The sequence below is a fragment of the Nematolebias whitei genome, chromosome 9 (assembly GCF_014905685.2).
Source record: "Nematolebias whitei isolate Nwh7 chromosome 9, NemWhi1, whole genome shotgun sequence".
Classification (NCBI taxonomy): Eukaryota; Metazoa; Chordata; class Actinopteri; order Cyprinodontiformes; family Rivulidae; genus Nematolebias; species Nematolebias whitei.
Window position 1 is genome coordinate 38,674,209 of NC_056506.1, and position 26,268 is coordinate 38,700,476.

Genomic DNA, 26,268 nt, shown 5'->3' on the forward strand with positions numbered 1-26,268 from the left:
AAAAAAAAAAAAAAAAAAAAAAAAAAAAAAAAAAAAAAAGTAAACTGAAGTAATTATTTTTTTAACCAAAAGAGGAGCGATCAAGAGTCCACTCAAATTTTCAGCAATTGAAACAACTAGAAACTACTGATCAGGCCCAAATCTGGGTGTAGTGATGGAGTCAGCCCTTAACTTTCAGAGGCAGATAAAGACAATTACAAAATCAACCTTCTACCACCTGAAGAACATTTCCAGGATCAGCAAGATTTTGAAAAGCTCATCCATGTGTTTATCTTTAGTCAAATTGATTATTGCAACAGTGTCTTCACAGGTCTGCCTAAAAAGTCAATCAGACAGCTGCAGCCGATACAGAACGCTGCTGCCTGCATCCTCAAACTAAGAAAGTAGAGCACATTGCCCCTGCTCTAAAGTCCTTACACTGGTTTCCTATATCACAGAAAATAGACTTTAAAATACTTCTGTTAGTTTTTAAATCACTGTATGGCTTAGCACTAAAACACATTCAAGATTTGTAGTTGTTGTATCAGCTTTCTAGACCTCTCAGGTTTTCTAGTTCAAGTCTACGCCACTTCAACGGCATCACATTGATGTCGCTGAAGCACCGGATGCTAAGGATTATTGTGCTGCACTTTATTTAGACCTGTCTAAAGCTTTTGACACTGTGGAACATGACATCTTATGTCATAAGCTCTCAGAAATTGGTTTCTCAGGTCACACCATTGGTTCACTATCTCTCAGATTGGAGGCAATGTGTTCAACATAATGATACTTCTTCCAGTTTTTTAACAGTTAACAATGGTATACCACAAGGCTCAGTCTTAGGACCCATCCTCTTCACAGTCTACATGTAGGCGAGATAATCCCTGATGCATCCTTACATTTTTATGCTGATGATACAGTTGTTTACTGTCAAGCGAATACAGTTGCTAAGGTTTTCCAGCTTTTGCAATCTGCTTTTGACATCATCCAGTCAGATTTGTTCCATCTCAAACTTGTACTAAATGCCGACAAAACCAAAGGGGTGTTGTTTTCAAACGGGAAGTCGGTCTCAGCAGTCCTTTCCTTGATTTTATCTTTGAATGGTGTTCCTATTGAGTTTGTCGATTCCTACAAATATTTGGGTATCTTGGTTGATTAACATCTCTCTTTTAAGCTTCATATGGAAAACTTTGTAAAGAAACTGAAAGTTAAACTGGGTTTCTTTTTCAGAAATAGATCCTGTCCAACTCTGAAAGCTAGGAAATGCCTTGTAACCACAAATTTCCTTCCCTCCATTTACTACGGTGACATCATTTATATGAATGCCTCTACAAGCACCCTGCAGATGTTGGATGCTGTCTATTACGGTGCACTAAGATTCATAACTGACTGTAACTACCGTACCCACCATTTCACCCTGTATTCACTGGTTAACTTGTCATCATTAACTTCACACAGACTCTCTCACTGGTACATTTTCATCTTTAAATCACTTCTTGTTCTGCTGCCTTCTTACATCTCCTCCTACATGTCTCTGTGTGAGTGCAGCTACAGCGTGCGCTCTCAGGATATTATTACCTGCAGTGTTCCCTCAGTGAGGACTGAACTTGGCAAAAGGGCCTTCTCCTACTCCGCTCCGGTTTCCTGGAATATCTTGCAAAAAGGTCTGAAGCTCTCGACCATGACCTCTCTAAGTGGCTTCAAACAACTAAGTTCCTGGCAAAAACCAATGCAGACATGTTCCTGTTTTTAGTTTTCTACATCACTTCACATGGTAGCCGTTTTTTTAAAATATTTTCTTTCATTTATTTTTCTCCATTTATATGCTTTATTTTATGATTGTCTACAGCTGTCATTGTTGTCTACTGTTGTCATCACTCTGTTAAAATCAAGTCTCTGTTGTAAATGAGTCCTCAAGGCTCAATGAGACTAACCTGTATAAATAAAGGTTGAATGAATTCCCAGAATCAAAACCAAACATGCAGCAACATTCAGTTTTATGCTCCACTAATCTGAAACAAACTTCCAGAAAACTACAAAAATGCTGAAACCCTGTGTTCTTTTAAACCAAGGTTAAAAACCTGTTTAGAGTTGCCTTCGACTGTTTGACTAGTTAAAATATTAAACGTTCATTTCAGTCAGTAGTCCAAATTTTCTTTCCTTTCCTTTATTATGCCACTGCAATGTACTTTTTAATGATTTCATCATGCAAAGCACTTTGAATTGTCTTGTTGCTGAAATGTGCTATATAAATATACTTGCCTTGCCGATTGTATTCTTCTGGACAAAGACTTTGGAGATTATTTCTGGGATCTGATGGATCCACTCTTCCAGAGTGAGGGTCACAGCCCCACATGCTCCAATGACCACTGGCGCCACTAAGGCCTCGACTCTCCACATCTTCTTCAGCCCTTGGTTTTTCTCAAGCATTTTATGTTTCTTCTTCTTGATGTTACAATCACCTGGGATTGCTACATCTATCTCTTTGTGTTGAACATGACAGGTGCTAACAAATCTTGCTCCAGTGCAATTATTATTTTTCTTCCACAATTTTTGTCCCCCATCACATAGCAAAGACGAGGGATTGGAGATACCATCCATCCATCTGTCCTGTGAGCTTGATAACTTGGAAAAATAAGTACCGACTTCCCATTTTGGTGCAAGGCTACATGTAGGCATAAGAAAGTTTTCTTTTAAAAATGTGTTGCTGCATCAAAATCCAAGATGGCTGCTATCATATGTGTCCATCTGTCTTGTGAGCTGGATAACTTGAAAAATAAGCAATGTGCCAACTTCCACTTTGGTGCGTGGCTGCATCTAGGCATACGAATGGTCACTATAGAAAATAGAGTTGCCATGCCAAATTCCAAGATGGCTGCCACCATAGGTGACCATTGTTAACCTTGTGAGCTGGATAATTTGAAAACTAAGGAACGTGCCGACGTCCATTTTGGTGTTTGGTTGCATCTGAGTGTCAAAAAGATCACCATCAAAAATCGGTTAGCCAAGTCAAAATCCAAGCTGGCCACCAAAATATAAATATGTAAACTGACCACCTCCATCATTTGAGAAAACTATGCATTCTAGATTTTATGTTGCTTTAAAGTCTAGTTGCCTCATATAAAAGGGGGAGGCTGAAGATTAAGCCATAGCGGCCAAGGCCACCAGTGGCCACCACCTGGCTCCACCCTTAAATATCTTGAACCAAAAATATTAAGGTTTACTTGCATTCCCCTGTTCCATTCCAGTCCAGAAAAACACTCATCTCGAAAACTACAAACATTCACTAATCACATCCCTCAGCAATGAGGGATATTGGCATACCACTCGTTTAATAAATTTTGTTTGTTTTACAAGGGTTGCTGACAAAAAGCAGCATAAAGAAAATACAGGTTTTGCACAACAGAATATCAGCTGGTGAAGGACTTGTATGAGATTGCTGCTCGAAGAGCAGTGTCATCAAAACCAAAATACTGAGTGCAGTAGATAAGGCAGTTATTCTGTCCCTTTTTTTCTCTGTCATCTTGAGCAAAATTTTAGAAAAGAACAACTTTATACAGATAAAAAATATTTATTTATGTACTTTATGAATGATATGATCACAATCAGAAATAAGTGCATATTCACATATAATATGAAAAAAACTTTACAGAGTATAAATTACAGGTGACTATTTAAGGATATACTGTATTTTAGAATAATCACTGTTTTCTGTACACGTACCTGTGTAGAATCAGAAAAAGTCAAGTTGCTACAATAACATATTCCTTTAAAACTAGGAATAATATTTGCAGAGTTCATGCTCTTGCAAGACTTAACTTTAAAGCTATAGGAGCAGATTCATATATTTATATGGCGTCAACGCCATTAGAAATAATTTACAAAACGGAAAAACATCCGACACGTTTCTAAATTCTGACAGTTAATCAAGTCTCTAAAACACGACATGAAAATGCTACCAAAAATGCTTAAAATGCTTTAAAAAAATGTACACACACGGTCTCCGTTGGTTCACTCAGCATTTTTCAAAGACAACACAGACAGAAAAGAATTAATCTGTGAACAAAACAAGAATGTCGTTTAGTATCTGTGTGCTAGAAAGAGAGTAGCTCTTAATACAGACAAGGTTGATAGCGATTTAGGCCATCAACTTGGAAAAAAGAAAGCTCTGTGTGTAACCACACTCGTATGTCACAGAGATCTTTAAAGGTCTGCAAAATATCTTTCATGTTACAAAGTGCTGCAAGTTCTGAGCTACAGTCGCGTGAGCCACATTCACATCTGCTGTATTTGCTGTCACATTCTGAACATAGTTGACCGTGATAACACAGTCAAGCCAGAAAAATGAATTTTATTCATTCAAGTTAGTACATTTTAATGTACACAAACCTGTTTTGAGAACACATTTAATGGCACCTGTCACCACTGGTTCTGCATTCTGTGCCTGATGACATTTTATCCTGCTGACTAACCCTTCAGGAGGAGCGTCTTCAAATCAGCTGCTTCCTCTACAATAATCTTTGAAAGAAACGGTTTGAATATAGAAGTAGCAGGTCTACAAAGCAAAGTTGTGCCCTCTTACATAATGAAGGAGGTTAAATCATTGACTAAGCTTTCCTGTACTTGCATATTTGGGTATCAGACAGTATTTTGTGCAGAAAATTTAGAGATCTTCCCTTCCTGGTGAGGATAATATTGTTTCGTGTCTAGTCTGTCAGTTCTAGAATCAACAGGGACACATTCAACTTACACTTCATCCTGCTTTTTTTTTTAGTAAAAAGTCTTTTTTTTAGTTTTGTAGAGAGGAAAAATTCTTTGTAACAAAACAAAGAGAGGCTCCAAAACACAGCATAAGTGATGGTACCACTTCAAAATGTGTTTCCAGATATAGAAAGTATCTTTCTAAATGGAACAGAAAAACTCTTCTCTTGTCCCACAAAGTCCTCAGTCTGGGCCCAGATACCCCGCGTTCTCTGCAGCTGGTATGTGTCCATTTGTGTGGGTCTTAAAGGTGGGAGTGAAGTCCTGTTGGTAATCTGGGTTGTCTATGCTGGTCTGGGGCTGGTAGGCCTGACTGCTGTGAATTGTTCCATTGGAGGTGAGTGGGAAGGTGGTGGGGGACGGGAGCTTGTTCAGATATTCGGGCTCGCAAGTCCCGTTCTTAAAGCAGTTCAGGTACTCTGTTTCCGTATCATCTGACGAGATGGTGGGAAGAAGAGTGCGAGGCAAACAAGAATGCTGGTAGTTAGGATTAACTACTTCTGAGATCCCGTTCTGGTTCATGTAGTCTGTGAGAAAACACAAAACAGAGGGGGATTGTCATATTTTACATTAAAGCTCGTCTTTCCCATTAGATTGAACAACTACTAGTATGGGCAAGTTGTATTATGTAACCAAAAATAAGGAAAGTTCAAATAATATTAATGAAGTTAATTACTTGGAAAACAGGAAACACTTGGGCAATCACAAAATAAAACCAAATTATTATTATTATTATAAATCTGAAAGTGTTAAGTAGAAAACATAGACTAAATTTATCTGTGATTCTTTAAAACCTGATGAAATTACAAACAGCACCATTTTCTATCCTCTAGATGTCACCTTCTCTCTCTGAATCCACCACAGGGCCCTTCAGGTGATTCTACAGTCTGGTTTAAATGTTACAACTTTGAGAGGGGTTAAATGGGAGGTGTACTTGCCTGGAGCAGGCTGGAAGGCCTCGTCTAATAGTTTATCTGTGGGGTCAGGAATGTATCGGAGAACAATGCTTCCGTCTCTGCTCGGGACTCCGTTCTGAAAGAAAGAACAGGGAAATTCAATGCTGTGGTATAAAAAAAAAAAAAAAAAAAAAAAAAAACCTCAAATAGCTCAGAACAAAAGGAACTGTTCTTTTTTTTTTTTTTGATTCATACAATTTTATTTATCCCCAAAAGAAATATCAGTTTGGCAGTTTCCAGATTTATACCCCCTCTCCCCCCCACACCTAAACGCAATGAAAGACAGTGTTTTCATAAGTTTTGTCTCACCAGTAAACCATTTCTGCTGTGGCAGGTTCCAATGCTGCTGTTCAGGCTCTGAAACACAGAAAACCTTTGGTTAATGATTCATTACGTTTATTTATTTATTTTAATTCTAGCTAAATTATTGATGATGCTTTCTTTTTAGGTGTGCATTATATTTGCTGTTATGGTGTATTTAAATCTGTCAGGGGAAAGTTTCTTTGAATGGTGATAATGATTATCATCACCCACTGCCGAAAGGATAAGGCAGACCATATTCTTTTCTTCTGTGTTTGACTGTTATGAAAATATCTTATGAGCCACTAAAATGTTTTTAATTAAGCTTGCAGAAAACAAGTATTGATGTATCGCTACAGCTAATTAACAGCTCCGCAGCTGACAGACATTTAACAATGGCTACAACTTTGCACTGTCTTGTGTATCGGAGGTCCTGTTACACATCTTCCAAAACTAAAACTACTGTCATGGATCTGGTCAGCTGGACTTTCAACACAATCGATAATTTTTTTCCAACAAAGCGACAGTGTCCTGGAGAAATCAGCTCCAAACTCTCCACGGATCCATGACGTATCCTGCTTTTTGCGTCCCATAGGGGCATGAGGGATGTTCAGTTCCGTATCGTCTCAGGAGGACACTGAAAATGTTTATATAATTGGAATCATGATAGCAGGGTTTCTGCTTTTTGGCACCAGCGGCTATCTATGTTATCAGCTATTGAAGAAGACGGTGGCAGCAGTTTCGGCCATGGCAAAACCGCCAAGTCTGTATGAAGGTTTGGTTCATGTTTCGAGTACTCAAAATCAGCAGATTTATGAACGTAAGATGGAAGCGATTTGTAAGAATCGCAGGCCACCTGCGGCTTCTGGGACTCGCCAGCATGTTGGGGACGACCTTGGAGAGAGCTCATAAGCACAGACAAGTGGAATGCCCACAAATCTGACCATTTTGGATTGAAAGTACCAGCAGGACTCAATGCTGACGAGAAAAAGACAAGTCTGCTTGAAAAATATCAACAATTGTGGCTTATCTGAATCTGACCCCCATTTGGCCTCGAAGAAGGCTGACATCAAATTTCTCCTGGGATATGTGTAAACTCAGGAAAAGCTCTGTCTACCGCAACCTCACCCACCCACCCACACACGAGAATAACTGTAAATGCTTATAAGAGCTGTACCAGCTGACACCAACATCTTATCAGGACTATGGCCTATCTGGAAGTGCTTCATGGACAAATCTTAGTCTTGTCGTCAAATGCATATGTAATGCGTCTATAAATGTGCTTGTGGGTATAGAGATTTTTTATGTCTTAAATTGTGTCTTGATAAGGACAAGATGTGACAAGATCTTTTTTGTAATACCATTATCCTCTCCTCATGGCCTTCTCCTATCTAAAAAGAATAAGGGGCTGCGCTCTCAGGAGCAGCAGCAACGTGCACTCCACCCATCTTTCGGACGACTGTACAAACATAATCTCACTATATTTCGGTACGATAATAAAGCTTATTCTGATTTTGATTCTGATAACTTGGTCACTTTTATAGACAACAAGCTAAAAGTTGATATGGTAGTAGCTGTGAGTCATTCACAACTAATTCTCTGACTGTTAGACTTTGCATTGTACCATTCAAGACATAACTAAAATGTCTACATCTCCACTTATTTCTCAACATAAGATGATTCTTAGTCTAAAATTTCAAGAAATGCTTGGCCTTTAATATTATTGTTGAGATTTTTGAGCCACTACAAAACAAAACAAGTAATCTTTCGTCCCCACACTGACTGTGATTGAATCAAGTGTCCATCAAGCAGATTCATTCTCACTCAGACAATCCGACAGGCTTCATTGTTTCTGTCAGCACTTAACTCAGAGAGCTGTAAACTACAAAAAGTGAGCAAATACCGGCAACGGAGTGACAGCTGTGGAAATTCAATTTACTTTCAACAAGAAAAGGAAATTGACCCCGCTGAAGGAGCATCAATCTGTAAAAAAAAAACATTCACCCAAGAGTGATATTATAAAAAACAGATTGGTATCAACTCCTCCTGATTGCCTGTAGTGGTAATCAGACCTGAAAAAAGCCTGTATGGGTTAAACAGACTGTCAGAGACCCACAGCGGTGTGAGGTAGAACAGCCAGACCTACGCATGGCCCTCACCCAACCTGATGCAGAAGAGCTTTCCCCCCCCTCACACGGTTCGCATCAGTCAAAGACCAACTGGGAGGAAACGTGGGCGAGAGCGGGCTCGCTGGACAGTGATGACAGGGGGGAGATCAGGACAGAAGGGTTCAGGCCAGGTAACAGTGGACACTTTCTAAACGATTATTGATTTAAAAGCTGAGGTTTGCTCCCTGCCGACTTAACAGCTGATAATCGTTAATTTCCATTCTGACTCACAGCAATATGATTTATATATAAAAAAAAAAAAACCTTCCAAAATTCAGTTATACCACACAATAACATTTTCAAACCCTTGGCTGCTTGTGTGTAAAGTGTGCACTGTTGTTCCAAGCGTTGCCGTTACTTCCTTTACTTTCTCAATTTATGCAGCTTCTCAAAGGTTACGCACAACGTTTCCTCTTTTGGTTTTTCCTGCAAATGTTCAGCGCGTCATGTTCTTTTGTTCACTGAGTTGATGTGACTCGGTAGTGGTGGAAAAGCTCAAAACATCTTGACAAATGTTCAGGTGCGGATCTCAAACTGCTGTGGAAACATTTTAGTTAGAAATAGTCATGAGTTTTAAAGGAAGACGAGCTTGACTGTGTTGCAGCAGTTTGGGACAAATCTTTGAAATATCAGAATGTGCAATCTCATGCAATATTACAGTATGAGATATGCTCAGAGTACGGTTGTTAACGACCTTCAGCTACTACCACATTAAATTTTAGCTCAATGTCTGTTAAAGTGTTATAGCCATTTGTGCTGTTTTAAGGTCACCTGGCTCTGGCAGCCAGCTTAAACTGGACTGACTCCAAAAGCTTTTCACTTATAAATGTTAATCTGATGATTACTTTGTGCAAGTTCCAAAAAAAATTGTCCAGATGTTCATGAGATATTTTAATAAAAGACAGACACATGCATAGTATTATCTGTTTTTAATCAATTTAAATCAAAGTACACCATTAGCTGTCAACATCTGTAGCAACGTTGCAGTCAAAATTCTCTCTTTCGCTCTCGATGAAGACGGTCTCTCTTACCCACTCTCCCTTCCTCCTGCTTTTTTGCTCTCTTGTCCTGTCAACCTCAGAGCCTCTCTTTACACATCTTCCAAATAGAAAATTATTATGGATTTGGTCAGCTGGTCCCTCAAAGCCAATTTTTTTCCCCACCAGACGACAGTGTGCTGGAGAGCCCTCATGCCCTGAATGGACCCACACAGCTGGGTATGTCATTGATTCCTGGGGGGAGTGGAAGATGATGTGTCTATCTGTGCTGCCCAAGGAGGACGTAAAAAATGTGTACATTATTGAATTTGCGATAACAGAGTTTCTGCTTTTTGGAATCAGCCGATACCTAGGATATAGACAAATTAGGAAGACATCGGCAGCAGCTTCGGCCATGGTAAAGCTGCCAGCCTTATGTGATGGATTAATTCATACCTCGAGCTCTCAGACTCATATGCTTAACGAGCTCAATCGCAAGCTGGACGCGATTTCTGAGAATCATAGGCCACTTGTGGCTCCTTGTTCTCGCCGACATGAAGGATTCGATCTTGGAGAAAGCTAATTGAGCACGGACCGGGTGGAGCGTCCATAAATCTGGCTGTTTGGATTTGCCATTGAGTGTGCCAGCAGAACTTGAAGGCAGACAGAAAACAGAGTCTAGCAGCCCAAACAATTGTTGTTTATCTGAAATTGGCGTCCCCGCTGGCCTTGGATAGACCAACTTATCTCAAATTGCTCCTGGAGGATACGTAAACTAGAAGCTTCTAACCTTTTTTAGATCTTTCTACCTGGATTATTGAGCATGCATCAGAATAATAAATAATGTTTCATAAAGTTGTCACTAGGTGAGCAATGGGTGAAACGGTGCCATCTTTTGGAAGTAATAAAAGTTAACCTGACCTTAAAGTCAGGTTTAACAGGCAACTTATTAGAGCAAAACAAAAGAGAACAATGTACTTCTTTAAGTTGTTTAGAGCCGTGGCATTAATGTAACTGGACAGACATTCAAAGCGTTTCTGTAGACGAAGCCTACCGTAGAGTGGAGCAGTGGTGTGTAGGAGGTGCTCGGGCTGCTGAAGAAGCCTCGCTGTGGCATCAGATATTCATCTGCATCGACACCGTCCTCCAAGTCCTCCCCACTGATCAGGCTGCGGTAGAATTTGTTATCTGTAGGACTTGGTAGGGTCATGCGGTCATCACCCTGGCACAAAATAAATAAAATGTTTAAAAACATTATTGCGGTTAATGAGACTTCCAGCAGATACAGGCGGTCAGAAATGGGGTGAAGATATACCTGAATGACCAGATAGCGAGGTGGATCTCGAGCCATCTTAGTAAACTCTGCCATCAGTTCTCGAAAACGAGGCCGGCTGTCTGCGTCGATCATCCAACCTGTGCATCCAACGTATAAGCAGACGCCATTAAAGTTACTATGACACTTTAATACAAGCTATAGTTTTAAAGTCAAAGTGGTAAAAAGTACATTAATGAAAAAATAAATAGAAATAAACTGCTTGTGTGCACACAAAATTCATTAAATGAAATTATTATTTTTTTTATTAACTGTCTAGATTACTTGTTCAACTAATAAAATTTCAGGAAAAACAAAAAGGCCAAGGATTCCTTAAAAGAATGAATATCGCTCGCAGCCTGGCATAAATGATGGATATGACTCTCAGCTACTATCACACCTCATTTTAGCACACTATCTCTAAAACTACTTCGCTTTTGCCCTTTAAAAAAACAAAACAAAAAATGCTTGATTTCCTGTTATGGCCATCTAGAATCAGGTCAACTACAAAAGTTAATCAGTTATAGATGCACATCAATGATTACGTTCTGACAAACTCGTTAAAATCTGTCTACTGCTTTACAAAAGGTAGGCAATGAGAAAAACAGAATTATAAAGTGGAAGAAGCCAATTTGGACTAATCTAATGTTTATTATTGCATCATTAAAAGTCACAAAACCAATCATGCACCTTTTATTATTAAAACTAGACAAATTCAAAAACAAAATTGACACATTTAAGATTTTAATATCATCAAAATTAGAGTTATTTGCCTGAAAAACAACAAAAGTTGATTAAATATTAGCCCTACAACTTTTCTTACCAACTGTCCTAAAAGTACTATTTACAGATTATACAACTTCTGTTTATAGGACTAAGCTTACATTTCACCATGATCATGTAGACATCGATGGTACAGATTGGAGGCTGAGGCAGACGCTCCCCTTTCTCCAGGATACCAGCTATTTCACTGGCTGGAATCCCATCATATGGTTTGGTCCCAAACGTCATCAGCTCCCAGACGGTTACACCTACATCACAGAAGTGAGGACAGTTGGTAAATGTCAAGCCTGATGAGCTGTCTTTCACTTTGTATTGCACAGCAATAAAAAGAGAAGAAACAGGATGTACATGGTACGAAAATGTTGACAAATTGGCTCGGCGTGCAGAAGTGGGAGTCGACAGGATGCATTTCTGTCTTGTAGGAACTGAAAAGGGGGAAAAGGAGGAAAGGAAGCTCATCGCTTCTGCCAGCGACTGCTGATGCTTTTGCCAGATTGAGCGGAAAGCGTAATCAACCCCTCGGGAAAAGAAGATTTGGAAGCATGCCCACTTTGTAAGAAAAAGCTCTGCTGCAGTCTGTTTTTGTGCGAGTGTAGGCCTCTGTGTGCGTCTGGGCTGAATGAATGACTTGAGTGGGTTGAGGTAATGATCCCTCCTGATGGAAAATTGTCCATCTTTACCTGCTGCTGTGTAGGTGTATTCTACCTGTGTACTAAAATCACAGATACTTCTGCCTTTTCGTTTTGGACCTTTAAATGTTTAGTAGCTTTATTACTGGTAGGCCCAAAACCAACATCCTATGTGAAGCTTCAAATAGGCGTTCTGTTCTCTGCAAGGGTTGCTGTTAAAACATTTTACTTAGCAATGAGTAAATATTTCTCCGGTGAAGGAGTCACCATTATTCACGAGGAACACGGCTGTTTTACATATCTGAAGATAAATGAGGATTCAGGCTTAATCTGGGACACTGTGTGCACGGTTTTCCCTTACCAGGCTTCACATCCCAGAAACAGACTTACCATAGCTCCACACGTCACTCTGATGGGTGTAAGTTCGGTTCAGGATAGATTCAAGAGCCATCCATTTTATGGGTACCTGAAGGACAAGAACAGAAAAATACATTTCACCAATTCTACTAATTTGTAGTGTTGAAAATGTTTCCTTTACCCTTGAGACACCACTAAAATGACTATACGTTTTGCCCCATTGCATCAAATCTTTTTGACAAATTCAGCGCTAACTATAAATAAAGGTGTTTTTTATTTATTTTTATTTGTTCATATTTTTATACCATTTTTATCATAGAAACCTTTTTCTTTGTGTTAAATAAAAACTTTCAAAGGTAAAATCATTCCTCTTTCCTATTTTGCTTAATGGCATTTAACTCTGCATGTCATCCCTGAAATTCTGACGCACAGAATCACTAGTCCAAGTGTGAACTGTGTCACAGAGTAAACAATAAAAACATGCACTATCTGCAGCATTGTTCATTAAAATGACACAACACTGTTAATGTATTACAGAAAATATACATACGGTAGGCACACTTAATGATATTGTAGACCATTGCATTAGGCAATACATTCAGCAAGTACTTTTACTTTTAAGTATTTAAGCATTTTTAAAAGTAAGTATTTACTTACTTTTACTTAAGTAAAAACGTTAATGTGGTACTTTTACTTTTACTACATTTTTGTCTGTTTATTTGTACTTTTACTTAAGTACAGTGTTTGAGTACTTTCTCCACCACTGGTCGTCTGCTGGAGAAACAACCAGCCAGACAAGGCTGCAAACTACTCTTGTAGAATTCAAAACAAGCACCCGCGTGCCATGAACATGTTACACCACGTATCCAACTGGCGTAAGGAGGCACTCTCCAGGGGTCTGCTGCCCCTGGGGGTTTGGGGTTTGGGGTCATCCCACCTAAAACCTGTTTTTTTTATTTATTTAGAAGATAGATACGTAGATTTATTAGGTGTTCACGAAAAAGCATCATATTATATCAGGATTACAGTACATCAAAAATATGTGGTTATAATGGGAGTCAATGGGACTAAATTGGGCCTTAGGGTTAAAGAGTGTATGCTTTGTGCAGACCTCCTATTCTATACATCTTGCATGAAATATTTTAAAATAACATAAAAAAACAAATCCAAGCCAAGTTTCATAAAATTAATCTTTAAACTGACTGATATACTGAGAATCAAAAATAGCAAATACTGGTAGGTAGAATGCGTTTGGTCGTGCTTTGAGGGTTAAGCAAAATTATTTTACTTTAACATCACGTCATGTTTGTTATTAGATTTATTTATTTATTTTTTGCTGGCAACATTACACATGCCTGATCTAATAGGTTTTTTTAAGCAAACAAAGAATGGCTGAGAGATATAAACTTGCCGAGAGACAAGTATTTACAGGGATTGTTCAGTAAATGGGGTTTTATTAGGGATGCAATTAATCTAGTAATTGTTCAAACCACTGTTTGATACCACTTCAGGCAGCGTGAACGTCACCACAAAAACAATGTTTTAATTTCAGCTTTTTGCAAAGTTACTGGGCAGAAATAGAGGCTCGGTTTTGCTAAAAATGGCCACGATGATGACTGTTAAACATGATTGACTTTATATATATTTATTCTACTATTTTGAATGAAAATCTTTGTTCAGAACACAAATTTCAACAAACAAATCAACCGTTGGACTGGACTGAATTTGTAACTAGACTGTAGAAAGTGTAAAGACATTTATTAGTACTTGTGTCTGCACTCGGTATCAACACGTACACTAATGTAAGTAACATACTTGTTTTCAGTTTGAAAATTTGTGGCATCGAGCATCTATTGATTTTGTGGAGTACTTATTTAGTGTCTTACCTGTAGCAGACAGCAGTCCAGTCATTATCAGTTGGGTGAATCAGAGAAGCGTTTTTAAACGTGTCACATTAGCAGCTACTCAGATGGGGCTCAAAAAAGTGCAAATTTCCTACATCTGAAATACTTTCTCAAAAATCTCAAAACGGTTCAAGCGAACAATTTACGGTAAATGTTTACACCACACCAAATTGTTAGTTTATTATATTGGTTTACTAATTATCATGTGCGAGAGTGAGACGGTGTGAAAACGTACAATAGCGCGATCACTTGAAACCTGAAATTCTTTGAGTTACTATGTTTTCTCTTTTTAGCAGCTGTTAGTGTAACACATTTGTGAGAATTCCTCCTTTATTCTTTACACAAAAATCAGTCTGACTGCTATCTGCTGCAGGTAGGATACTGACTACTTATAGGTACTTTATCCAACTTCACATCCAGAAAAATGGAACTATCCCTTTAAGAACCAAATCTGAAATAGACATTTAAAATTAAATAAAATTTAGTTTATTTCTTTGCCACAGCATTTTTGCAGACAGTAAAGAGTTGCACCGTCACCGAAAAAGAGCTAAAGTCACATATTACAACCCCCCCTGCCCCACCCCAAAACAATGAGTGCAAGATTTATTTAAACAATATTTTTTGTTCAGTCAGCAGTTACAAAAGTTGAGAAGCTCAGACTGTATTTTCGTACTAAATATGTTTTTTACTGAATATATTTTCTCTCTACAAGGTGAGACTTGTTTCCTGTTTATAACCACTAAGTTCCAGTGAAACTCTGCATTTCAGAGCTGCACATTAGTTAAATATCAGTTGTGGTTTCAATGTCTGAGTACAGCTTTGTCAAAAGATATATATAAAATATAGAAAATTTAAATTCTTTGTAGATCTTCTTCTAATGTTATTAATTACAATCAGAGTGTGGATCAAAGGCTAAAACTATGAGTTAAACTATTTTTATTACATAAAAAAAAAACACGAAAATAAAAGCATAATACAAAAGATTGCTGCATCATTTTGTTTCTTTAAACATATTTTAATACCCATCATGTAATTGAATTTTTGAGCAAGTTAGAGCAAACGTGTGAATATTCAAGATTTGTCCTTTTATTTAAAGCTTAATTAGACAAAGTGTGCTGGCAAATTAAATAAAATCTACTGAAAACTACATTCAACAGCAGTTTTAATGGAGAAAGTTGAGCTTTCAGAATGAAAAATCAGCAGTAAAAGAAACATGATATTCTGTTTCTTTTCTAATTCAGTTTACGAAGACTATAGAAAACAACATTTAGATAAGATTTAGAACAAAGCTAAGTAAAGAAAATCCATCTTTTTTAAAATAGCAACTTATTTCTATACAGGAAGTCATCGTCTGTCATACACGTGGGTTATAAGTGAACAAATAAGGGTAAAGTTGGAGAATTCATCTGGCTCGTCACCTTATTCCAGTGGCGATTTTAGCTTCTTTTTAGGGGTGCTCAAGCACCCCGATAATTTAACTCAGCACCCCTGAAAAATAAAGCCATTTTATTTATTTTGTTTGGGTGTTTATGGGTTTGGGTTCTGTTTATTGCATTTATGATTCAGTGCAATAAAATAAAGTAATTAAAAAGGTGCCAGATCATTGTAATATCAACATGCATCAACGTGTGGCATGGAGGCTGCACAGCTGCAGAAAGAAAAGCTTTGCAGAGAGTGGTGAAGGCTGCACAGAAGTCTGTTGGAGTCAGTCTCCCCACCATCACAGACATTTACTGTATCATGAAGGACCCCACTCACCCAGCACAAACACTTTTTGCCCTGCTCCCCTCAGGAAGGAGGTAGAGGAGCATTAAGTGTAGAACCACTAGACTGAGGAACAGCTTCTACCCTGAGGCTGTTAGACTCATGATTATCTAAGCAGAATAATCACTGTGAAAAAATCACATCATGTTGCTGCTGAGCTGTTTCATGTTGCTGCTGATCTGTTTCGTGTTGATGTGTTCATGCATGCTCATCTGCTCACACAGACTCATGCTCATGTTCGTGCTGCTGTTCGACGTAATGTTTTTATTCTATTAGTGCTTAGTGTATTTTTAGTTGACGTTTTTCTTAGTTCATATCTTAGATGTTATCATTGTTTTTCTTTTACATTTTTATTGTTGGATGTAACTGGGAACCTGTGTACATAATTTCGTTCCACCACATGTACCACATGAGGTGGAACGACAATAAAGAATCTCTGATTCTAATACTGGGTTTATTTACATAATGACTTTATTTGCTGGATGTCCGACCCCTGAGCTGCTGGCTTTCAGTAACTGTGGCCCCCTGAGCAGTTTAGTTGAATTGCCCTTCTTTAGATGGTAGAATACAGTTTATTCCATTTCCAAAATCTAAACTGAATCTGTAAAAATATAAAATATGATAAAGCCCTGCAGCTGACCTCATGAGCAGCTGAATACAACAGTGATAAACAGCATGTTCATCTGCACGAAGGTAACTGCAAGTAAATCCTCCATTTTCTGTCATAATTACATTGTATTCTTAATAGCCAAATCTAGTTGTGCTTTGTTTTGTGTGTTTTCTATGTAGATATATGTTGCCACTTCTGGTTGCATAAGTTTAGTCTTTGTTTGTTATGATCAGTTAACACTAAATATTTTGTACAATGTGTTAGGTTGTGTAACGTAGAACACTACGTCTGTAGCACCTTAGCTAGAGCGTCTGAACTGCATGACGCTAGCTTGGCACTACTTCTTGTTGTGCCGAACTCTTTACTGAATTAAGTGTTTACTTACTGGTATGTAGGTAAACAGATGTTTAAAGCCTCCACGTTGTTCAAGCCAAGAGCCACTGTCAGCACTGGGGGGCTAAGCACCTCTAAAGGTCAGATTCTAGAATCACCCCTGCCTTATTCCATCTAAATTTCAACATGTGCTCCTTTATAATTCAACTTGGTAAAAAAAAAAAAAAAAAAACTTTCACTCTAAATGTACATGTAACGCAGACAACTTTAATCTTTAACTGACCTTTCCTCCATCTGCATGGTATTCTTTCTCGTCTGCATTTAGGAGTTTGGCCAAGCCAAAATCAGTGATCTTGACGTGATGAGGAGTTTTCACCAGGACGTTTCTGGCTGCCAAGTCACGATGCACCAAGTGGCGCTCTTCCAAGTAGTTCATTCCCTTTTATGAAACAAATGATTTATGGTGAGTCATTACATAAGAGCTGTTCTTGCAATAACAGCCTGCTTTATCCTAATGTTGCTCAGTTAGAAACAATAAAATATACTCTTCTATAATTAAAGTAAAAAGGAACGAGAGAAACTGAAAATGCAGTGTGAATGTTAAGTGCTGAATGACTGAAGAAATTTGCTGAAGAAAGGAAACGGAGTTAAAGCTAAATAGAAGCAGAACACTAGCTAAAAGCAACATGTAAAACAATAGATGAAAATGAAAAGAAGCAAGTAGCTAAAAAGGTAAAAACAAATGCCAACTAAAAGTAGTAATGCACATCTTAAAAACTAAAAGTTACAAAATATTATCTAAACATAATTGCAATAGCTATAATAGCTAAAGGCTGATTAAAAGTAGCAAAATGCTAATAAGCAAATTAAAACAAAAATAGAGCAAATATGCTAAATATTTTAACAAGCCCAATGTTTTAATGTAATATATGGGATACTTTCTGGTACATAAAACAAATAGTTTGAAAAGCATAAAAGCTACAAAATCCAAGTCATGGTTAAAACAGCACAAATTAGGCAGAAGTAGCTACAAGTTAAAGGCACAGAAGAAAAGATGCAATAAAGAGGAACAGGATCACTATAGTGTGCTAAACTAAACTTGACGTGCAGAATAAACAAAGCAAAAGTACTGTGTGGAATATACTGAGAGTGATGTTATTTTTCCAGGATCTTCCTCTCGTACCTTGGCTATTTGCACACACCAGTTGAGCAGGTGCTGAGAGCCGATGTTGTCCTTGTTCTCTTTGACGTAGTTGAGCAGGCAGCCGTACGGCATCAGCTGGGTTATGAGCTGCACTGTCGAGGTGAGACAGATGCCCAGCAGCCGGCATACGTGAGGGTGTTCTACACTGGCCATCACATAAGCTTCCTAAGAAAAAGATCAGATTTAGAGTTGTTTCCATCATCTGATGTAGATTGTTTAGGTTTTGTTGGGGGACAAGACACACAAAGTCAGAGGTTTGAAAAAAAAACCTTATGGCCTGACTAATAATGGTGGATTTGTGCATGTTTATTCAGGCAACTGATAGCTTGAGAAACATCTGCGGGATGCAGGCTGTTAGGGGATAAGTTTCTTAGCAGCCAGCTTTATTTTCCTGCCTGAGAATGGAAACTCACAGTCATCATAACAGAAAAGCTACTTTAGAAAATACATATGGATAATCAGCACTGGCCAGCACACACACAAAATAAGAAAAATGGGTTTCTTGCAGGGAGACGTGAGCAAACAGAACTTTAAACTGAGCTTTACTTAGTAGGGTTCCTGTCATTGGTGTAAATACTTGGACAAAATAGCTTATTTGCGCATATTATAGATATCTTCAGTCAATTTTACTTGAGTTTTGTTATCTTGGCAGTGAGAAGCGAAAGAAAAACAGGGCTTGATTTTGATTTTACTTGACATTTGTCAAATCAGGAAGTTTACAGGTCTTGCACAGGATTCAAACACTGTGATCGAGCTGCACGGCCACAGACTCCCAGGTTCGGAGGTGCATGTTTGTCTATTTGCAGCGATGCAAGTAGAGCAGGCTGCTGCCGCAGAGATGCATTCCTCTGCAGAACACTTCAGCCTCGGATTACACACCAACACCTACGCATTACCCTCCAGTGAATTAATCCCATTTCCCAAAACAGCGCAAGGCAGTCCCTCATTAATGCGACACGTTCTCCATTACAAGGAAAACAAGGGCTCATTAGTTTCAAACAAAGCTGACGGAGCTCTAAATTGCAGGGTACATTCAAGTTGAGTTGGCATCTAGGAAGCAACTGGCAACTGTGTTTATTTTAATCAGGCAAAAAATATTTTAAGAACTACTAAAAATAAATAAGCAATCAAAGCTTTATATTTCCACTTTCATTTCACTCAACCGTCGTAAAAATGCTAGAAATTAAAATCTCAAATTAAAAGGTCTATACCATGGATGCCCACACTGTTTCAGCATGCACCTACTTTTAAACTGACCACGTCAAAGTGATCTACCTACTATAAGGCCCCGTTTATACGAGAACAACCTCTGGAAACATTAGTGTTTTTCAATGTTTATTGGGGATAATAAACCAAAAATGAGTGGATTTACATGAAAAACGCAGTAGTTTCCATGTCAGTCGGGTTGCCAGATAAGAAATTATGAACTATATTACTGTGGCTTTAAAATAATAGTATTTTGACCTCAACTGTCCTATGTGCTGAGTAAAGATATTCTAAGATGAGGTGTGTGATGTGTTTGTTGAACATGTGCATAGAAAAGGAGGGGGTACATAAGACATTTTAAATTTATCTGTCAACCCTGATGCCGGGCCCAGCTGCATTCATCGCTCATGCAGTATCTGCATGACAGCATGACAGTTACATCCAAACTGGTGAATACACCAACGTCTCTTTGGACCCTGGATTTTATTAGTTTCACTCCTACATGCTGAAAAAGGGTGAGTAGCACAAAAAAAAAATCACTTTGCTGTTTGAAATTTATTATAGCTGATGTTAGTGCAGAAAAACTTTTGACTTGCAACCGCCTATAGTGTGCATGTGCAACTTCACATGTGGAGAATTTCACTGGGGGGGTGGGGGTGAGGGGGATAAATATAGATAAATATAAATATTTTCCCCGAAAATCTCCGCTCTGAGACCTGGTTTGAGAGAATGAGGGCTGTGACTGGCTGCCCTGTATGTCAATCAAGTAACAAATTTCATAGTGAGGATGGATGTTAGGCTGATGTCCATTTTTTTTTTAATGCCATGTGATCTACCCATAATGCCTTTGCAATGGACCGGTAGATTGCGATTGGGTACCCCTGGTCTAGCATTTCACAAATACGGTAAACGCATCCACCCGTCACTTTTTATGTTAAGTTTCAGACTAAAATCATCTTATGTGGAGAAATGATGACGTTTAAATTTCTAAATTTTAGCTCAATATTTGTAAAACTGACTTACTAGTAATTTTATGTTGACTAATATTGATCAGCTGTGGTAGCTATCTTGAATGAGACACAGCAAAAGTTGATCGGTTTAAAATGCACACCAAAAATATCATTGAAATTCATTGAGTTGTTTATAAGATAGGATGAATATGAATACTTCATCATATGCTTCCACCTTTCAGCAGTGGGGGATAATACAGGAATGACTCTAAAATGGTTTAAAGCATATTTATATGATATGAATCTTCTTCATACACAAAAGTTTGTCATGGAGTTCCTCAGGGTTCAGTGCTTAGACCACTACTCTTTACCTTATATATGCTTTCATTGGGTAAAGTAATTAAACAGCATGGGATAAATTTTCATTGTTATGCTGATGATACACAGTTGTATTTGTCCATGAAACCCAGTGAATCCAATCAGTTACTTGGACTACAAGCATGTCTGAAAGACATAAAAACCTGGAAGACCCTTAATTGTCTGCTTTGGGAGTTTTTCCTTTCCACTGTTGCCTTTAAGCTTTTTCAAGATGAGAGTTTGCGATAAAGTTAAACTTAAAGCGGTCTGCTCCTCAGATAAATAATCTTATTAACTTATTTTGTATATACTGTATATAAATGTTTCTGTTCAGTGCTCTGAGATCTCTTCTGCTGTGACTTGGCACTATATAAATAAACTGAATTGAATTGAATAATGAGTAAACCTACATCCAAGATCTCCTTGTTGGCCTTTGGTGATGTGGCTTCTCTCAAAACCTTGATGGCCACCGGAATCTTCACATCCTCTCCCTCCGGCACCCACAGACCCTGCAGACATATTTTAAAATCATTTTACAAATTAAAATTGCAGATAAATAGTCAAACGAGCACACAAGCAGCCTTGGAAATGTTAGACTGCACAATACAAAGCAGTTATTGCTTTTCATGCACTTATAAGGTGCACCCAAACCCACAAGCGTACAGCAAACTGAATATTTGTCGTCTATATGCTTTTAAAAATTGTTCTCAAAGTTTAAAACAGTCCTAACAACACAGATGCCCATGCATGCAAACTTCAACTTTAAGTGCTGGCTTTTCTTTTTTTTTTTCCATCTGAATACATTCCTAAAAATAAATAGGGAAAAATATTCAACTCAATGAGCAGCTTTTTGTGATCAACGCCTGAATGTGATTAAAACAACAGCTCTGACAGCAAAAGTGAAGTCATTCATGATGTGGCAAGCTAAAAATGTGTGTTGTAACTGAAAATTGACAACATGTGTAGATGAGTGAAAACACTTTCAATCCAAGAGTTTAAGCCACAAATTTTTTTTAAAAAGCCAGCTCAGCAGCAGCATGTTCGTGCAGTTACCTTGTAAACGGTTCCAAACGCTCCTGATCCCAGCACTTTTATTTTCCTAAACTCAGGTTCTTTTAGGATCCGCAGCAGAGCCTGGTTTGGTGCCTGTCCGCTTGGAGTGAGAGGCTCAACGAGCTACAAAAGAGACAAAGATGTCAAGTAGTGATTTAAAATTCTGCAGGCTGTAGGTTGTTCAGACCTGCTGTTTAAAGCTGATTTTAGCTATCCAGCGCCTCACTGCACATTGAGACCTCAGACCTGCTTTAGAGGTGGAACACTTTAGTAGTTTGAACACAGTTTATCTTGAGCAAAGCTGCAGGACTTCACCTAAACTTATGTGACTCTATAGGCAAGCAGCATGGGTAAAAACAACTTCATAAAGTCTGCTTAGTATAAATGTTTTTTTCCCCTAGGTTTTATTAGTCAAAGTGAATTACAGGTTATCTAAGTGAGTTTCTCTTCGTTTAACATTCTGATTGTTTTTAGACCTGCTGTGGTTTCTGTATTCTAACGGGTTGTCAAACAAAATCTGAGAAGCATAGTGCTGCATTAAATTCACCCAATAAAACACCGAGCGGATAATATGTTTAAAGTGAATTATGCAGAAAAAAGCTGACGACTATCAGCCCGGAGTGGATTTTTACAGATTTTACAGTCGATGATGGAGGAGGATAACTAGCTGTCATGAACTCACCTCCCTCTCTTGCAGCAGTCTGCGCATGGTCCTTTTTCTCTTGATGTGCCGTCGACGAAGCAACAGAAAGACAAAAACTCCTGCAAGCAGGACCGCCAGAAGACCACCGACTACACCAGCTGCAATCATGGGCAGACCTGCAGACCTTTAGGACAGAAACATGATTTATGCACACACTACATAGTGGTTGTAAATAAGTGTAGGCACCAGCAATTGTGTTTGCATTTAAAAGTTTCTGAAACAATTAGTTCTTCTTTCAACACATTTTTTTTTCAAGCATGACATGATGATAAGCAAAGCATACATTTAGGACTTGTGTGACAAAGAGAACCCATTTTAAGGGACAAAAATAATATCAGCATTCCTCGAAGAAATGTGGATAATCTGTTAACTTGCAAGAGGTTTGAAACGACAATATTGTGCTGTCTGTTAGCACTTGGAGTTTATTGGTGAGGGCGTTCAGTTACTGCCACACCGAATTCAAGCTCATAATAAAATAAATCCATAATAACCTTTGTCGTGTTTGCCAAGGTTGACTAGCTGTTGAATCAGGTTGACTCAAACAGCTGACTAGACAAATTGCATTTTTTGTAAAATACAGTGAATGGTTTGTGCTGAGTGACTGTAGATTGCTGAGGAAGCTGAAACTGAGTTGTTAAAGCTAAAAGAAGCAAAATGCTAGCTAAAAGCCAAAAGTAGCAAACGCCTATAGCTAAAAGCTAAAATTGGTAAAAGAACTAAAAGCTAAAAGTAGCAACGTCTACCTAAAAGTATCAAAGGTCTGTTTAGAAACTAAAAGTAGCGAAAGGCTGGCTAAAAGTATCAAAGGTCTGTTTAGAAACTAAAAGTAGCGAAAGGCTGGCTAAATGCTACAAGTAGCATAAAGGAAACTAAAAGTCAAAAAGGAAAAGTAGAGCAGGAAAACAAAAATTAAATAAGTACGCTGAAGCAGATATCAAAATGAAAGTTTTTGAAGGAACTGAAGGGATCACAATTGATTTCTATGTGTACTTTTTGCAAATAAAGGCTAAATATATCGTACTTGTTTAAATGTTACAATAACAAAGGCCATAGGACCCATCTCTACAAGTTTAAAGTTTTGATCTATGAAAGACTAAATAGCACAAAGCTTGCAAAAATAGACTGCAAAAAACAGTGACTCAGCATTCGCACAATGAGATGTAGTATGACCAGTGATTACATTCTGAAAGTTTCATTACCTGCAGCTTAAATTAATTTTAGCTCATCTTACAACCAGAACAGCTTTAACGATGTAGATGGGTTCTCGCAGAAAAACCTGCACACGCCAGGTTCTTTCACGTTTTTATTGCATCAATTTTGCTCTTTTACTCAGTCGCTCCAAAAATCAGTTCAGCTCAGTTCATCCTCAACTTGGACATTTTTCATTTTGCTGCATCACCCACATCCCAATACTAAAAATGAGCCCAAACTGTTAATTTTACCATAATGTTTCACTGGTTGCATAATGTTCAAAATGTCCAACAGTCATTCTAAGCCATTCACGTGATATTTATCAAACTGCAGACGAGCAGCTCTGTTCTTCTTGGCAGGCAGCAGATTTCTCCATGCAGCACTGCCAATAACATCATTGTTGTTCAGTGCGATGATGAGCACTGGAAACCTGAGAGGTCACAATAGCTGCTTGGATTCTTTTGTGATCTTGCAGGTTTATTAAACTCTCTGCTCTCCGAGCGGTCGTCGCTGCTCTACCGCTTCATGAACTTGAATTTCCTCCATTTGTACACGGTCTGTGTGGACTGTGGACTGGGGTGGAGTCCGAGCTCTTCAGAGATGAATTGATAAGATTTTTCTGCCTAATGAGCATCAACTTTTCAATGCCTTAAAATATATTGCGTTTCAAAAACTTGTGTTTTTATTTAAGCGCTAATAAACGAACAATAGAGAATTGTGCCTGGTTATTTAAAAATAAATGCCTAATTTTACCTTCAAATCGTACAAGTTTACATACTTTAACCCCTCAACGTACATATTATGGAGGTGCATTTTTAAATAAATAAAAAAGTTCAACAATTGTATCAGATTGCCCTTTGTGTTTGTTTGTCTTAGCAAAATATCTCAAGATCCACCAAACAGATCATACCAACACCTACAATAGACTAACTTTTGGACTTAACCTTATTCTGCCATAACAAACAAATGTGATCACACAAAAATTACTATACAGTAGGCCCTTGCTACTTCACGGTTCGTTTATCGCGGACTCGTTCTATTGCGGTTTTTCAAAATAAAGAGTGTACATGATACACAATAGGCTGATTGATGGATGAGCCACACGATCAGCATGGAATTTTTATGTAAAATAAATTGTTTGAAATTATTTAACACCTGCTGCACATTTGAGCAGCCCATATTACAGGATAAACTTCCTGCTGCAGCTGATCAGCTGTTCCCCGTGCAGAGCGGAGAAATGGGCGTGGCCAAGAGCGCAAAGAGCAGATGAGGCAGGGAGCTGAAATTATGACATTCTCTGCTCTTTTAGAGCCTTTCGAAACATTGTTTGGAATACTGCAATAAACGAGGGACTACTGCAACTCCATCAGTCTTACAGATGCTGCGCTAAAATTTGGCTTGCTAATAGTAGAGCATCATTTTTTTGAGCATTAGTAGAGCATGTGAGATCACTCAAGATATGGCAATAGACCGTAAACGTTATGATTTGATCACAATAGCTGTAACGTAATTATTTCTCAACATAAGATTATCTTGGCCTGAAACTCGTGCATAAAATATGGTGGGAAATATGGATTACTTCAAAAAAATGAGAGGCTTTAAAATATAGTCTTCAGTTTTTGGACTGGTGTAAAAATCTGATGTTGTTTAAACTATATTTATGCAGTGAAGGGAGCACCTTTGAGCACCTCTGTACTCACCTTTTATTGTGACAGCCTTCAAGACCAGGTCCTGTGCACCTTTAAACACATCAACACAAAGAATCTCCAGTTACTGGTGTGTTTTGTTTAGTTTGCAAATGCTGTCAGCATCATGCGACTGGTTTCCTGTGAAGCTAAGCAATGCTTTGTTGTCGTGATTATCAAATACCACTTGTGGTTGCCATATTTCTTCAAACTTGTTTGATTTTAATGTTGGCACAAACATCAAAGTTCTCTTCAATTTTCTACAAAACTAAATACTCTGATCTGAGAACTATTTACTTCCACGTTTCAAATGGATGCATTTGGAAAACACTAAACTATTGAGGCACTTTTGTAGCACAAATTATTTTCTCCTGCATAAGAACTTGCACAAAACAGTCACAAAGGCCTGACGATGTGACTGCGTTCAGTGGTTTGAAGCCATGGCCGAACCATTTCCATTCTCAGTCATCCATATACCGTCCTGCCTCAGTGTTGAGAGTAAGAAACATTTGGCGTGCTCTCGGATCATTATTCCTCTGTTCCATAAAGGCGTACAGACCACTAAAATTAAACACTGAAACCAGATAATAAATAAAGAAAATAAAAACAAATGGAAACCGTTGGAGATTCAGAATGTAGACAATAAAAAAATGCAAAAAAAATCCCTGACAGCTTGTCTATTGCACCCTCTCTTCCAAATCGTCCTGTTTCAATAATCTCAGATAACTCTCCAGGCTCGTATTTCTGCACCAGTTTAACAAAAGACAAATATTTGCGACACAGAAATACTACACCAGCTCTCTGTTCTCGGCCATGTTTACCCCTGAGTGCAGTTTTTGTGGCACAGTTGGCACACTTTCTTCTCGTCTGCGTATTTCCACACCAGGCTGTCATCCTCTCCCAGCACGCCTTGGGGGCAACGGGACACGCAGAACAGCCCATCCTGGAAGTTGGCACACTTTGTACAGTTTCCCGAACCCTAAAAGTAAATAAAAAAAGACGTAAGGTTTACAGCTGCATATTGAGAGTGGAAATAATGTCTCAAAGGAAGCTGCTTTATCTTCCACGTAATGAGGAAACTGTCAT

At 38.3% G+C, this 26,268-nt stretch overlaps 1 protein-coding gene across 1 annotated transcript in view; it reads right to left on the minus strand.

The window, feature by feature from the left end:
• Positions 1-4,483: 4,483 nt before the first annotated feature.
• The window catches only part of egfra (epidermal growth factor receptor a (erythroblastic leukemia viral (v-erb-b) oncogene homolog, avian)), a 55,831-nt gene continuing 34,046 nt past the window's right edge, over positions 4,484-26,268 (minus strand). Inside the window, exons 15-28 of the mRNA XM_037682327.1 lie at positions 26,004-26,161; positions 25,198-25,236; positions 22,286-22,430; positions 21,604-21,726; positions 20,961-21,059; positions 18,017-18,202; positions 17,117-17,272; positions 12,256-12,331; positions 11,338-11,484; positions 10,457-10,554; positions 10,196-10,363; positions 6,006-6,053; positions 5,679-5,772; positions 4,484-5,267 (exon numbers count right to left, since the gene is read on the minus strand). Coding sequence (XP_037538255.1) covers positions 4,924-5,267; positions 5,679-5,772; positions 6,006-6,053; positions 10,196-10,363; positions 10,457-10,554; positions 11,338-11,484; positions 12,256-12,331; positions 17,117-17,272; positions 18,017-18,202; positions 20,961-21,059; positions 21,604-21,726; positions 22,286-22,430; positions 25,198-25,236; positions 26,004-26,161 — 1,881 coding nt within the window. The 3' untranslated portion in view covers positions 4,484-4,923. The remainder of the gene's footprint in view (positions 5,268-5,678; positions 5,773-6,005; positions 6,054-10,195; positions 10,364-10,456; positions 10,555-11,337; positions 11,485-12,255; positions 12,332-17,116; positions 17,273-18,016; positions 18,203-20,960; positions 21,060-21,603; positions 21,727-22,285; positions 22,431-25,197; positions 25,237-26,003; positions 26,162-26,268) is intronic.